The sequence below is a fragment of the Stylophora pistillata genome, chromosome 14 (genome assembly GCF_964205215.1).
Source record: "Stylophora pistillata chromosome 14, jaStyPist1.2, whole genome shotgun sequence".
Taxonomy (NCBI): Eukaryota; Metazoa; Cnidaria; class Anthozoa; order Scleractinia; family Pocilloporidae; genus Stylophora; species Stylophora pistillata.
Genome location: NC_142532.1, coordinates 3,068,441 through 3,082,742, shown reverse-complemented (window position 1 = coordinate 3,082,742; position 14,302 = coordinate 3,068,441). Strand labels below are relative to the sequence as shown.

The 14,302-nt window shown below is 38.5% G+C and overlaps 2 protein-coding genes across 2 annotated transcripts; both read left to right on the top strand.

Annotated features, from left to right (window-relative positions):
• Positions 1-2,409: 2,409 nt before the first annotated feature.
• LOC148716116 (hsp70/Hsp90 co-chaperone CNS1 homolog) lies at positions 2,410-8,448 on the top strand. The gene is made up of 4 exons (XM_088745680.1): positions 2,410-2,500; positions 2,948-3,109; positions 4,256-4,333; positions 8,345-8,448. The coding sequence occupies exons 1-4, from the start codon at positions 2,410-2,412 to the stop codon at positions 8,446-8,448; spliced, it is 435 nt and encodes a 144-aa protein (XP_088601806.1).
• A 687-nt stretch (positions 8,449-9,135) lies between these two features.
• On the top strand, positions 9,136-13,840 carry LOC148716115 (uncharacterized). Its single transcript, XM_088745006.1, has one exon. It carries the CDS (start codon positions 9,186-9,188, stop codon positions 13,581-13,583), a length of 4,398 nt encoding a protein of 1,465 aa, XP_088601132.1. The 5' UTR covers positions 9,136-9,185; the 3' UTR covers positions 13,584-13,840.
• The last annotated feature ends 462 nt before the right edge of the window (positions 13,841-14,302 follow it).

Sequence of the window (14,302 nt, the reverse complement as noted above, 5' to 3'; positions counted from 1 at the left end):
AATTTTCCCTGATTTTCGGCAATAAAAGACCCTCAAACCGCCGAGTATTGCTAACTTTTACTTTATTCTCACGTGCTGTGTATTGCCGCTTCCATGCAGTTAGTTATAACATGTTTTTAGCTAAACAATATGAACTTACATGTTGCACCTGTTGAATTCACAAAGTATCAAAAAAAAAAAAAATACCAGGTATTTACGCTCGGACGAAATCAATGATTCGGGAGAGTTAAAAAGGAATATCCAAATGATCGATTAAATTTACGCAGTGCTAGCGCTAATGATGGAAAAACTTTCAGTTTCGTTTTCGTGTCATGTTGCTAGAGTATGCAGTTCGTGTTTTGCACTAGCTTTCATGTTTAAATTATGTATTAACTTAACTGAAATGCTCCTCTATTAACGATGCATCTAATCAAAAAAAGATAAACATTTCAGGCGTATTCCTTGTGTTTATTTTTTGTTAGTTTAACAGTTATTTTGTACTTTTGATAGACTGTTAGATTCTCCTTCCAGACAGTGTATGTTAATTTATTCCCCTGTTTAACATTGGAACAATTAAGTTGGTGTCAACTAGGGTTTTATTCCAAGCATCCTTTCAGCTCTATTAAATTTTCAGAATCCAATTCAACAATTGTTAATGGTTGATTTGTATCAGTAAAGTTTTACCTTTTGCTATCAGCTAATAAAATGTGATCAGCATCAAGAATCACAACAACTGAATATCTCCAGTCAATTTATTTTATTAAAACTGGATTAGTTTTACATTTGGCTGCATGTATCTAAGTCTGTGTCCGGTGATAATCAAATTATTACATGGCAAGTAGTCTTGAGATAAATTCAAAAGTTTTGATTGGTTCTTATACTTGGTGAGGGTTTGCTATATGGACCATTTTCTTTAAAAAGGTCATACACAATGTATTTTTTTCTTGAAAGCCGGAAAACTCAAAGTAAACTAGTTTAGTCCAAGGGACATTTTAAACTACTTGCTCTTACTTTGCTTTCTCAAGCCATTATACCGGGAAATTATTGGCATGCAGTCATTTCTGTACTGCCACAACCTTGGGCCAATATTTTCCAGTACAGCCCTAATTGTGCTTGATCTGTTAGTAAGAAGTTAGGACTGGCTTTTACATAAATACTTTGCATGTTTCTCAGGTTATTTTGAATTCCATAGCAATTTTCTTGTTGCTCTGCATTGATTGAAATTTTTTGTAAATATAAATCCTCTATTGAAGACAGCTAGCAAGGATTTAGCTATGATATCTGAGAATAACAGATCTTGATGATTAAGAGAATTAAAGACTTGTACATTAGTTTCAAAGACAAATCAATTATATGCGCAAAACAATGGAACATATAATGATTGCAAAAAATAAAAAAACAATTAGCTATAAATTATGTGCATACCACCTGTCAAGTATTAAAATCCATTTCAACATACATCACCACATTGGCATCAGTTCAAGTGGAAATAAAGCAAAAGGTCTACCCATTGCATTGTCAACAAGTTTTGACCAAGATCTCAATTTGATAATCCAATAAGAGAATTTTACTTTGGTTTTGTAAAATCTTTTTCATGAGAAAGGACTCAGCATAAACTCTCCCCTCCAGGGGAGAAGTGGTGGCCTAATTGTTAGTGGTCTCAGGACTCAGGGTCAAGATGTCTGCATTTGTAACCTGGCCAGGGCATTGTGTTTTGTTTTTGTGCAAGAAACTTTACTCTCAGAGTGTCTCTCTTCACCCGGGAGTGTACCTGGGTACTAGTGAATAATTTGTCAGGGAAGCCTGATGAAATGCCAGGGGTAACCGTGGGATACTGATTGGCATGACCCTTCCTAAGGGGGGAGAAGTAATACACACAATTGCTTTTTGTAAGGAAACCAGGATGAGATATGGCTGGATGGGCTTACATTGCTCTAATACAGACTTGATCTACCTTAATTGTTACCTACTGTAACAGCTTTCTTCCCAACAGCCTCTTAGTTCAAATGATTTAAATTGCTGTTACAAACTGTGAACTTGCAACTCACAGATGTTGATTTAGACTAGCTTTTGTAATTTACCTCAGTCAAGACTGTATTTTTTAAATCTTAATTATAATTGATTATAATGAGAAGTGAATTACATTTTACTGTTCATTTAAAAATAAATTATTGTTTTCTTCACTATAGATATCTTTTGTTTTTTTGCCACTTACCAATAACTTGTTTTTATGCTATTTTAGAATGTATTTGCTTGTTATAATTTTGTGTCAATGTATCCCTCCCATTCTTCAAAGAGAAAAATATTAACTTTGCAATTGGTATGTTGAGCTGATGTTCATTACCATTTATAACCATGCATCTTTTTTTCAGGCCAAGATAATTTAAACCAGGAACTTTGTAAGAATTAAGCCTTTTTCTCACAGTTGTTATGGCTACAGAAAGAGGTCCAATTAAAGTTCCATGTGAAAATGAAGACTTACCCGAAAAAGAAAATGCAGCAGGTGAGGACGGTTTACGAGGTGAGTTGGGTTCAACTTTAACCTCAACTTGTCACCTGGCTTTTTGTTTATCTTAGGGTTCTTATCTCAGTTTTCTTTCTTCTTGCACTTAGTTTGTTTCAAAGTAGGGAATGCACTTTCTTCTTAACAACAACCACAACAACAACAGAGTCTGACTCGTTGGATGAGCTTTTAATAAAAAAAAACATCTCTGAAGGATTTTTCGTGGGGGGCGGGTGGGGGGAGAGGGGGTGAGGGCTGCAATCATTATCTCAGGTACAATACTGTATTGTCAAGGGGGGATGGGTCATCAGGGTCCAATCAGGCAGGTGCTAAGGTGGCAGCTAGCACAAAAGACAAAAATCTGCAGATTCTAAATTTCCAGATCTTGGCAGCTCTGCTTTTACACTTAAATAAACTACCCTCAGAATTTGACACAAACAATTATCTCTTACTTTTTCTTTGCAGCCAGAGCTGATGTTTACCGGAATCAGGGTAATGAGGCCTTTAAGAAAGGAGATTTTCTCAATGCCATTCACTTTTACACAGAAGGAATTAAAGTGAACTGCAATGACAAAGAACTGAAGGCCAAACTGTATAACAACAGGGCGATTGCACATTTTAAGCTGGGTAAGATAATTAAACTTTCAATATGCATTTTTCTCTTTCAAAGGGCTGTAGTGGTTTTCTGAAAAAGAGTGATGATTTTAAATTATGTTCCCGGACAACGGTTCCTTGAAAAAATATATTCCTTATCATTGGCCTGTAAATCATTATTTAAAATGAAATATTAAATAATTTGATAATAATAAAGTCAGTAATGCAGGAAGTGGTTCCCCAATCTTCTCATGTAAAAAACACTCGCTTCCGGATTGAATTAGCATTAGAACATAACTAGCAGAGCCGCGCAATCAAATTCAATAAATGTAAGCGCGGTGCTCAAAATGTGCATGCTGATAGCGTCAGCAAATCGCTTCGCCAGAAATTTTTTTTCGCGCAAGCAGGCATTGTTAGCGTGGGGATAAATAATAATTATATTTCGCGACTATAATGGATACAAAAAAAAGACTCGGCCTACTAGTCGGAAAGCGAAGACAATTTTTCGACCTTTTCCCTTGAGCTAGAGTTCTTAACTGAGGCAGAAAAAGAGGAAAACAGTGGAAAAGGAGACTCGACATCAGCGCCGTCACGATTCGCTGCAATTGATATTGTTGTCCGTTTTTCGCGTCGGATTTGATGCACAATTCCACCGGCTATGTTCTAAAACAATTGGTTCATACTTTCAGTTGTGTGCACTATCGAGTTATGGAACACGTGAGAAGTTTGGAGAGCACTCGAGAAGCTAGAGTTGCCCTTGGCTATTGCCTCCGGCAACCCTTACGCTTCTTTCGTGCTCTCCAAACTTCCCTCGTGTTCCATAAACTCGATAGTACACGCTAAAGCACGAACCAGTTGTTAACTGGAATTTGGAATGTTGGGGAGCAGGGATTGTGCAGTGGTGAGAGCGCTCACCTCCTACCACTGTGGCCAGGGTTTGATTCCCAAATCTGGTGTCACATGTGGGTTTGAGTTTGTTGTTCATTCTCGTCTTTGCTCCTAGTGTTTTTCTCAGCGTCCTCCGGTTTTTCTCCCTTCACAAAAACCAACATCATACGAATTAATAAGTGATTTCTCATCCCAGAAATCAATAAACATCACAAGTTTCCTAAAATTATCTTTAAGTGATGGGTTTGCTACATTTAAGCTAATTTGACATTTTTATTTAAAAAAAAACAGGAAATCACCAGGATTCACTGAGTGATGCAAAAGCTGCCACTGAGTTACAACCAACTTTCCTTAAAGCAATTGTGAGAGGTTAGATATGTTAGTTGGGATATAACCGAAAATAAAGTATTAATATCAAATGAATTTTTTTTTTACTTTGTATTTTAATTGACTTTGAAACTTAATCAGCATATTCCATATGCCCTTTCCAGATTTCATTCAAATTTGGTGAATTTGATGGTCATGTTCAAGAAGAACTAAAAAATGTATCCCATTGTATAAAAGAAATATGTAAATATGTAAATTAGCACTCATCATGGTTGCTTCAAAATTGCTGCCGACGATCTTGTTCGTTTTGGTCTTCTCAAGTTTACTTCATCAGCGAATTCATACTGGAGTTGACGATAGTACCATCGGTCACCATTCCCAAAGTTCATGTTCGTTGGTGCGAAATTTCCCACGTCTTATTTTTTCGGTTTACAGTCGAAAGGGCGCCATCGTCACGCCATTTTAGTTTCGCCCGCTTCCATCAACCGAAATTGAAATCCACCAAACGCGGATTTACATGTCTTAAAATCCCTGGAAAAGACCCAGACTTCGACCTTACAGTCTTCATGGATGTGGAAACGAACCCTGGACCTTCAGAAATCTAGAATTCTCGATCCTTCCAAACTCTTCATCCGCCCTCGCCGAGATGTTTTCGTTTACATCGACGAGAAACCATCATCTCATTACGGCGCTATACTACATCCAACCTGTCCCAAAATTTGCTCCTTACATTAAAAAATCTTGATATTCTCCGGTGTAGGGGAGTCCGAGCTGGCAAACAATCTCCAAATCGAAAGAGGCAAGTCCATCAGAAACTATGTTACCACCACTTCGAAGGAACGAATTAGAGTGCGAATCAACACCCGCCCGAGTTCCTTTTACGACGACCTCGCGGTATCGTGGCAGGAATCGCCCTTACATTAGGAGAGGCCTACGAGGTCCCTTCTATTTTAATTACAAACATTTGCAATCTATCGAACAAGGTTGACGACTTAAATCAAGTCGCCATTCACAACAAAACTGATGTCATTTGTATAACTGAGACTTGGCTTTCACAATTGCTACCAGATTCAGCCGTCTCACCACCAGGATTTCTGTTATTGAGAAATGACAGAAAAAACCAGTCCTGTGGCGGCGTTTACATATACATTAAGGAGATGTATACATCAAGGAGAGGTATATATCAACGAGTTTTTCTCGTTGCCATGTTCCCACCTATAACGTAGCTCCATTTTCTGCCTTTAAGAGCACACACAACCCACAATTCCTCTATTCGCTCCGACGAAGGGCTAACGCTCGACACGTCAGCTTTTGTAAACGTTACGGTGGCCAATTTACCATTTCAACTTTGTTGATATATCCAGATTATTTCGTTACCCCCACCGACGCAGCCCCAAACAGTTTCTTTAAAAACTATCAGCCTTTATTCATTTGTTAGACCAGGTGTTTGACTCTATCGACCGACGTCAATATGCACGTCATGGACACTCTACAGTGCACGCACTAATTTATTTAATGCAAGCTATACACAAAGCTATTGATTCAGGTAGCTGCTCTGTTCGGATAGTTTTTGCTGATTTTACGAAAGGTTTCGATATCATAGACCTCTCAGTATTATTAGATGAACTCAGATTGTTCAACATCGATCAAACTCTGTTTTTTTGGATTCGTTCCTTTCTTACAAACCGGACACAAGGTGTACCATGGAAGCAAGTCAATGGTGGCGTCCCACAGGGAACAAAACTCAGATTGACGCTCTTTACTGTTATGATAAACAAGCTACTCAGTAATTGGCATATGCGTACGAAGTATGTTGATGACACTGCTGCATTTGAGATCATTCCAAGGAACTCCGTCAGTATGCTAGATGTAGTTGTCAGACAAATCCATGATTATTGCATAGAACATAGGATGAAATTAAAACCCAAAAATGTAAAGAAATGTACGTAAATTTCATGAAGAATTCGATTACTGCAATGCGACCTATAAGTGTTGGAAATCAAGAAGTGGAGCGGGTAGGAACTTATAAGCTTTTAGGAGTTATAATTAGAGATGACCTTAAATGGAACACTCACGTTGAATATGTGACTGCCAAGGCAGCTAAGAAATTATACGCTCTAAGGTTGTTGAAACGCGCAGGAGTTATGCCAGAAGACATGCTTAAGGTATACACTTGTAATATCAGATCGGTCCTAGAGTATGCTGCGGAAGTGTGGCAAGACATCCCCGCATACCTCTCCGATGCTATTGAATCCATACAAAAAGAGCCTTAAAAATTATATTCCCAAATTTTAGTTATCAACAAGCCCTAGACCAGGCAAAATTGTCATTGTTGGTAGATCGTAGGATATTCGTTTGTAAAAAGTTGATGGCGGAAATGAGGAATGAAGACCACCCCATATCTTTCTTAGCTCCGCAAGCTATGACAAGTTCTTTTCCTTATCAGGAAATACCAAAGCCACAACAAAAATGAAAACAACAAAAAGAACAAATGACTTTTTTACTTTTAGGTATTCCTAGACTTAACTATTATTGTAATACTTATTACAATTATTCCAATCTTAAGACTTATTATTGTAAATAGACTTTATTATTGTATCTTTATTATTATAGCATTTGTCACCTCTGTCATCAGTCCCAATATGAGTGTTCTTGAAAGTTTGAATTACCAGAAATCTAATGCAACTGAAACATCTAGGGCCTGTTTACTCTATTGTAAATTGGCTTTTAATGTTCCATGAAATAGTATTAATAACAGCAGCAAACAGCAACAGCAAACTTTATTTATTTACTTTTAATTATTAATTACAGAATAATTTACAGAAAGCAATATCCACTGCCCGCAGTTAGCAGATTAGCTAGTTGAGGCAACAAGTGGTTGCACAAATTCATATTCTCTATATATATATATATATATATATATACAAAATAATATAAATGGCTCACAAGAAAGACTTGAAAAGAAGAGTAACAAATGTTAAATAAGTAAACAAATAAATAAAAACAAATTCACCTTAATTAAGTTTACATTGGAAATATAAGAAGCTGACTTTTCAGGAAATTTTTGTTATGAAGTCAGGTAAATCAATATAATTATTTTCTTCTGAAAGTATTCGGAGTAAAGTGTCGTGGACATTGATTTTAAAGTTAATTTTGGACATTTGACGCATTTCACAGGGTAACCTATTCCAGATTTTTACGCCATACTTTGAAAAAGACTTAGTTTGTTTGTCTAACTTGAGTATTTAAAATAATAGTCACCTCTTGAAGATGATCTTTTACTAGATGAATGAATAGTAGATTGGGAAGCAAATAAGTTAGATATGTTAGTAGGCGTTAAGCTGTTGGATATATCATGCATTAGAATAGCAACGGATTTAAGGTAGAGTAGATCTAAGGGAAGAAAGTTAGAGAGACAAAATAGTTTAGTTAAGTTTATTAGCTTCGTCAACCGGCAGGAACACCGCACCAGCTTGCACCAATTACTGCGGGCCCAGTAAACCCACCCATCCCACCCCAGGGGAGGACATTCATCACACACTAATCTCGTGCGTGGGAAATCAACGTCTCCTACCCCTAACCCTGCAGGAGACGGGACCTCCATTTATTCGTCCCTCTCCGAGAAGACTAGAATATCGAACCATTTCTTGATGTTACAGAAAGGTAGCAAATTCTTCTCAATTATTTTAAGACCTTGAGTGTTGGTCCGGCCGGGACTTGAACTCTCCACCTCCCGCACAACATTCCAGCGCACTATCCATTGGGCTAACTGGGCGGCGGTTAATAAGATAAAACAAGATACTTCAAGAGAATTGTAGTCAGCGAAGAACATGAGGCGGAAAGTGCGTTTTTGAAGAATAAGAATTTTGTTTTTGTAAGTTTTAGAAGCTTGCCCCTGAGCGACTATGCCTGTTTTTCTTTTGCTTTTGTTTGTTTGTTTGTTTCCTTTTCTTCTAATCTGTAATGTTTTAGCTTTAAATGGTTTAATTTCTGGTTCTTTTCTTAAAATTGAGTGCGAGTAAATATATAAGATCTTTGTGTTGTTTCCTACAGGAGCCACTGCCTGTGTTGGACTGAAGAGATTTAAAGAAGCAATTACTTGGTGTGATAAGGGATTAGCTGTATCCTTTGAAGGAATCTTGACCATTGACATATAGTTTATGGGAGAAAATATGAAGAAGGGTATCAATTTATATGGGTACTTTTCAGCTCATGCTTTATGTGATTAAAAAAAGTGGGAAAAGTGGTATACTCTTTTCAGCCACGACCTTGTCGTACTCTTCCTGCTACGGATGGTACATATAATGTTTGGTTAAAGACTCTAATATTCATGCAGCCGGTGTGTACATTGTTCCTGGGCAAGAGATCTCTCTGAAACACGTGGAAAGGTAAGCTTAGTAATGTTCATGTGGCGATATTCTTCCCTGACTTTTGCCCACTACTGACACATGCTGCTCAAAGAAAACAGGCAATCAAGTGTTTGGAAACAAGGGGCTATATTCAGATATCTCGAGTTAAAATTTGAGATTACAGACAGAAAGGAAACTTTATGTTATGTGCAGAGTTACTTCAGAACTAAGTCTTACTGCATAGATGAAACATTCACTTCAGTTGTAAGCCCTTCTTAAATCAAATACCGATGTGATCAGAAACACCTTTTTTGTTTTTGTATTTTGTTTTTTGATGTTTTATTAATGGTGTAACCTTAACATAAAAAAAGATTGAAAAAAAGAATAAGATCTTGTTGTCATTGAGAAGTCATTCTGTCAGAGAAGTGGGAGGTAAGTCCGTGGAGGAAAAAGATCATATCAGCTGTGATCGCACTAGTGCAAGTTCAGGTGATGTAAAGAAAGTAATAGGCTACTATAATCAACTTGCTAAAATTGCCAAAGAAATGGGTGACAAGTCAGCTGAAGGGTGTGCTTATGGTGAACTCGGGAATGTTTTTCTGAGTGTAGGTGAAATCAGAAGAGCTGTTAACTACTACAGCCTTTGTCTTCATATTGCTAAAGATGTTGGTGACACACCTCTAAAGGGAAAAGCCTACAGCAGTCTTGGCAGTGCTCATCACAGACTCGGTGATATAAAGAAAGCCATTGAGTACCACCAACTACACCTTAAAGTAACTAAACAAGTAGGAGACAAGTATGAAGAGAGTGAGGCTTATAGCAATCTTGGCAATGCTAATCAGAGTCTGGGTAATTTCAAAAAATCCATAGAGTACCACAACTTACAGCTTGAGACAGCTAAAGAAATAGGAGACAAGGGTGGGGAGGGTAATGCTTATGGAAATCTTGGTAATGCCTATCAGTGTCTGGGTGATTTCAAAAAAGCATTAGAGTACCACAAACTACATCTTGAAATAGCTAAAGAAATAGGAATCAAGGGGGGGGAGGGTAATGCTTATGGCAGTCTTGGCAATGCTTATCGATCCCTGGGTGATTTCAAAAAAGCATTAGAGTACCACAAACTATGTCTTGAAATAGCTAAAGAAATAGGAGACAAGGATGGGGAGGGTAATGCTTATGGCAATCTTGGCAATGCTTATCAATCCCTGGGTGATTTCAAAAAAGCATTAGAGTACCACAAACTATGTCTTGAAATAGCTAAAGAAATAGGAGACAAGGGCGGGGAGGGCAGTGCAAATGGCAGTCTTGGCAATGCTTATCAATCCCTGGGTGATTTCCGAAAAGCCATAGAGTACCTCAAACTATGTCTTAAAATGGCTAAAGAAATAGGAGACAAGGGTGGGGAGGGTAAAAGTTATGGAAATCTTGGTAATGCCTATAGGAGTCTGGGAGATTTCAAAAAAGCATTAGAGTACCACAAACTACATCTTGAAATAGCTAAAGAAATAGGAGACAAGGGCGGGGAGGGCAGTGCAAATGGCAGTCTTGGCAATGCTTATCAATCCCTGGGTGATTTCAAAAAAGCATTAGAGTACCACAAACTATGTCTTAAAATAGCTAAAGAAATAGGAAACAAGGATGGGGAGGGTAATGCTTATGGCAATCTTGGTAATGCTTATCGATCCCTGGGTGATTTCAAAAAAGCCATAGAATACCACAAACTACATCTTGAAATAGCTAAAGAAATAGGAGACAAGCGTGGGGAGGGCAGTGCAAATGGCAGTCTTGGCAATGCTTATCAATCCCTGGGTGATTTCAAAAAAGCATTAGAGTACCACAAACTATGTCTTAAAATAGCTAAAGAAATAGGAAACAAGGATGGGGAGGGTAATGCTTATGGCAATCTTGGTAATGCTTATCGATCCCTGGGTGATTTCAAAAAAGCCATAGAATACCACAAACTACATCTTGAAATAGCTAAAGAAATAGGAGACAAGCGTGGGGAGGGCAGTGCAAATGGCAGTCTTGGCAATGCTTATCAATCCCTGGGTGATTTCAAAAAAGCATTAGAGTACCACAAACTACATCTTGAAATAGCTAAAGAAATAGGAGACAAGGGCGGGGAGGGCAGTGCAAATGGCAGTCTTGGCAATGCTTATCAATCCCTGGGTGATTTCAAAAAAGCATTAGAGTACCACAAACTATGTCTTAAAATAGCTAAAGAAATAGGAGACAAGGATGGGGAGGGTAATGCTTATGGCAATCTTGGTAATGCTTATCGATCCCTGGGTGATTTCAAAAAAGCCATAGAATACCACAAACTACATCTTGAAATAGCTAAAGAAATAGGAGACAAGCGTGGGGAGGGCAGTGCAAATGGCAGTCTTGGCAATGCTTATCAATCCCTGGGTGATTTCAAAAAAGCATTAGAGTACCACAAACTACATCTTGAAATAGCTCAAGAAATAGGAGACAAGGGCGGGGAGGGCAGTGCACATGGCAGTCTTGGCAATGCTTATCAAACCTTGGGTGATTTCCAAAAAGCCATAGAACACCTCAAACTATGTCTTAAAATAGCTAAAGAAATAGGAGACAAGGATGTGGAGGGTCGAACTTATGGCAATCTTGGCAATGCTTATCAATCCCTGGGTGATTTCAAAAAAGCATTAGAGTACCACAAATTACATCTTGAAATAGCTAAAGAAATAGGAGACAAGGGCGGGGAGGGCAGTGCACATGGCAGTCTTGGCAATGCTTATCGATCCCTGGGTGATTTCAAAAAAGCATTAGAGTACCACAAACTATGTCTTGAAATAGTTAAAGAAATAGGAGACAAGGGTGGGGAGGGTAATGTTTATGGCAATCTTGGCAATGCTTATCAATCCCTGGGTGATTTCAAAAAAGCCATAGAATACCACAAACTACATCTTGAAATAGCTAAAGAAATAGGAGACAAGCGTGGGGAGGGCAGTGCAAATGGCAGTCTTGGCAATGCTTATCAATCCCTGGGTGATTTCAAAAAAGCATTAGAGTACCACAAACGACATCTTGAAATAGCTAAAGAAATAGGAGACAAGGGCGGGGAGGGCAATGCAAATGGCAGTCTTGGCAATGCTTATCAAACCTTGGGTGATTTCCAAAAAGCCATAGAACACCTCAAACTATGTCTTAAAATAGCTAAAGAAATAGGAGACAAGGATGTGGAGGGTCGAACTTATGGCAATCTTGGCAATGCTTATCAATCCCTGGGTGATTTCCAAAAAGCCATAGAGTACCACAAACTACATCTTGGAATAGCTAAAGAAATAGGAGACAAGGGTGGAGAGGGTTATGGCTATTCCAACCTCGGTCATGTTTACTTTAGTCTCGGCGACTTTTCACAGGCCAAGAAGTTATATAACCGAACGCTTGAAACTGCGATAGAGGTTGAAGACAAATCCTTGGAGGCATCGGCCCACTGTTCATTAGCAAATGTTTTCGGGTCACTGGGTCTACTACCAAACGCCGTTGAACATTACCTAGCTAGCATAACCTTATTCAATGCTCTGAGAATACTTCTAAAATCTAAAGATGAGTGGAAAGTTAATTTTCGAAATCAGTATCAAGTGGCGTATACGGGTTTGTGGAGAGTTCTCGTGAAACAAGGTAAGATAGACGAAGCCTTATTTGCTGCTGAGAAAGGACGAGCTCAAGCTTTGACTGACCTGATGGAATCCAGTTTTTGTGGAGGAACAAGTCAGCCTAAGGGAGACGATGCAGATTTACAACTTTTAAAGAACATTCCATCAAACACTGTCTTTCAGGCAGTGGACAAAGACGACGTTTATCTCTGGATTGTGTCTGAAGGAAATCAAATACAGTTGAGACAAAGTAAATTCAAAGATTCTCTTTCAGAAAATAGTGGAGCAAGCCAGTCCTTTGAGTCGTTCGTCCTCGGTGTCTATACAGAACTTGGTGTTCTTTCTAATGTGAGATGCGAGAATCGATCTTTGGATACTTTGAGGGAATGCCGCTCAAAAGTTCATAAGGAAACTGGAGAGGACACCCCTCAACCTCTTGTCCAAAAAAAACAATGCTTAGGCACTTTGTATGATAACATTATGAAGCCGGTGGCCGACCTGGTTGAAGGGAATCAGCTGCTAATTGTTCCGGATGGACCTCTGTGGCTCGTTCCGTATGCTGCATTGAAAGATGGTAATTCTAACTACCTTTGTGAATCATTCAGAATCAGACTTGCTCCATCGTTAACAAGTCTCAAACTCATTGCCGATTGCCCAGAAGATTATCACAAAAGCAGTGGCGCGTTACTTGTAGGAAATCCGTGGGTAGGCGAGATTACTGACAGCCATGGAAAGAAACCCCTGGAGCAGCTTCCTTGTGCTCAAGAAGAAGTAGAAATGATCGGACAGATTTTGAAGACCACTCCAATCACTGGTAGACAGGCCACGAAACGAGAGGTGTTGAAAAGACTCAATTCCGTTTCCTTAGTTCACTTTGCGGCGCACGGATGTATGGAAACTGGCGAAATTGCTCTCACACCTGATCCAGACCGAATATCTATTGTGCCAACGAAGGAGGATTACATTTTAACAATTGGAGACGTGTTGGATATTGAACTTCGCGCCAAACTTGTTGTGCTCAGTTGCTGCCATAGTGGTTGGGGCGAGATCAAGGCTGAGGGTGTGGTTGGCATCGCGCGAGCCTTTATGGGGGCTGGTGCTCGGTCTGTTGTGGTGTCCCTTTGGGCGATTGATGACGAAGCTACTCTTGAGTTTATGAAATGCTTTTATCAACACCTTGCAGAAGGTAAACTTGCAAGTGAGTCTCTAAACCTGGCCATGAAAAGCCTCAGAGAATCAGACAAGTACAGCAACATCAAATACTGGGCGCCTTTTGTGTTGATTGGAGATGACGTCACTCTTGACTTCAGGGCAAAGGAATGAGAAAATTTGAACATGAAACCAGATCGATGAAAAGTGTTTTGTTTTTTACCTTTAAAAAGAAAAATTGGCGCATGCACTTGGAAAGCTTGAATGTTTCTCTGATTTTGGAGTTTTTGGCTTCTTTTCATTCCTTTTTAGCTTGCCACTATTTTACCTGTATTTGAAATGTCGTTGCTAATATTGTTAATTAAAACTTGAGATATGTAACTTTTTTCTTTGCTGAAGAAATAAAAACAGACTGTATCGTTAAATACTGATCAGTGGAATTGTCTTTTTTTTTACCTTTACAAATTTAAATGCTTGCCAAGAGAACAGAATGTAACAAGGCTTTTGTTGTGAAGGCCTGAAGTAGTTGAATGGTGATCACGAGATTTCAGGTATCACCAAAATGATAGTCAACTCTATTCTTATATCATAATCAGTTGTACCCAAGTCAATTTAAAGATTTCTCTTGTACATAACCAGGAGCTTGTCCACTGGGTTTTCACTATATTTATGCTCTAAGCTTTTGATAAGCCACCAAATTGTTCATTATTTGCAAAAGTTGGCTAAAATTTGATTTCAAAATTCTATAATTTGAAGCCATATCTTAAATAAACTTGGATGGTTTTCCGCATAATAAGTACTTATTCTACAAGGACGTAAAGACAGCAGAGTGACAATAACTCTCAATATAGAAACGACAACTTTGAGTTTAAATTTACAAGACATGTTTCGAC

Excerpts from the sequence above, each read along its gene's own strand:
- LOC148716116 (XM_088745680.1), top strand. The coding sequence starts at position 2,410 with ATGGCTACAGAAAGAGGTCCAATTAAAGTTCCATGTGAAAATGAAGAC. Across the intron at positions 2,501-2,947 it reads AGGTGAGGACGGTTTACGAG|CCAGAGCTGATGTTTACCGG; the intron begins GTGAGTTGGGTT and ends TTTTCTTTGCAG. Across the intron at positions 4,334-8,344 it reads CCTTAAAGCAATTGTGAGAG|GAGCCACTGCCTGTGTTGGA; the intron begins GTTAGATATGTT and ends TGTTTCCTACAG.
- LOC148716115 (XM_088745006.1), top strand. The coding sequence starts at position 9,186 with ATGGGTGACAAGTCAGCTGAAGGGTGTGCTTATGGTGAACTCGGGAAT.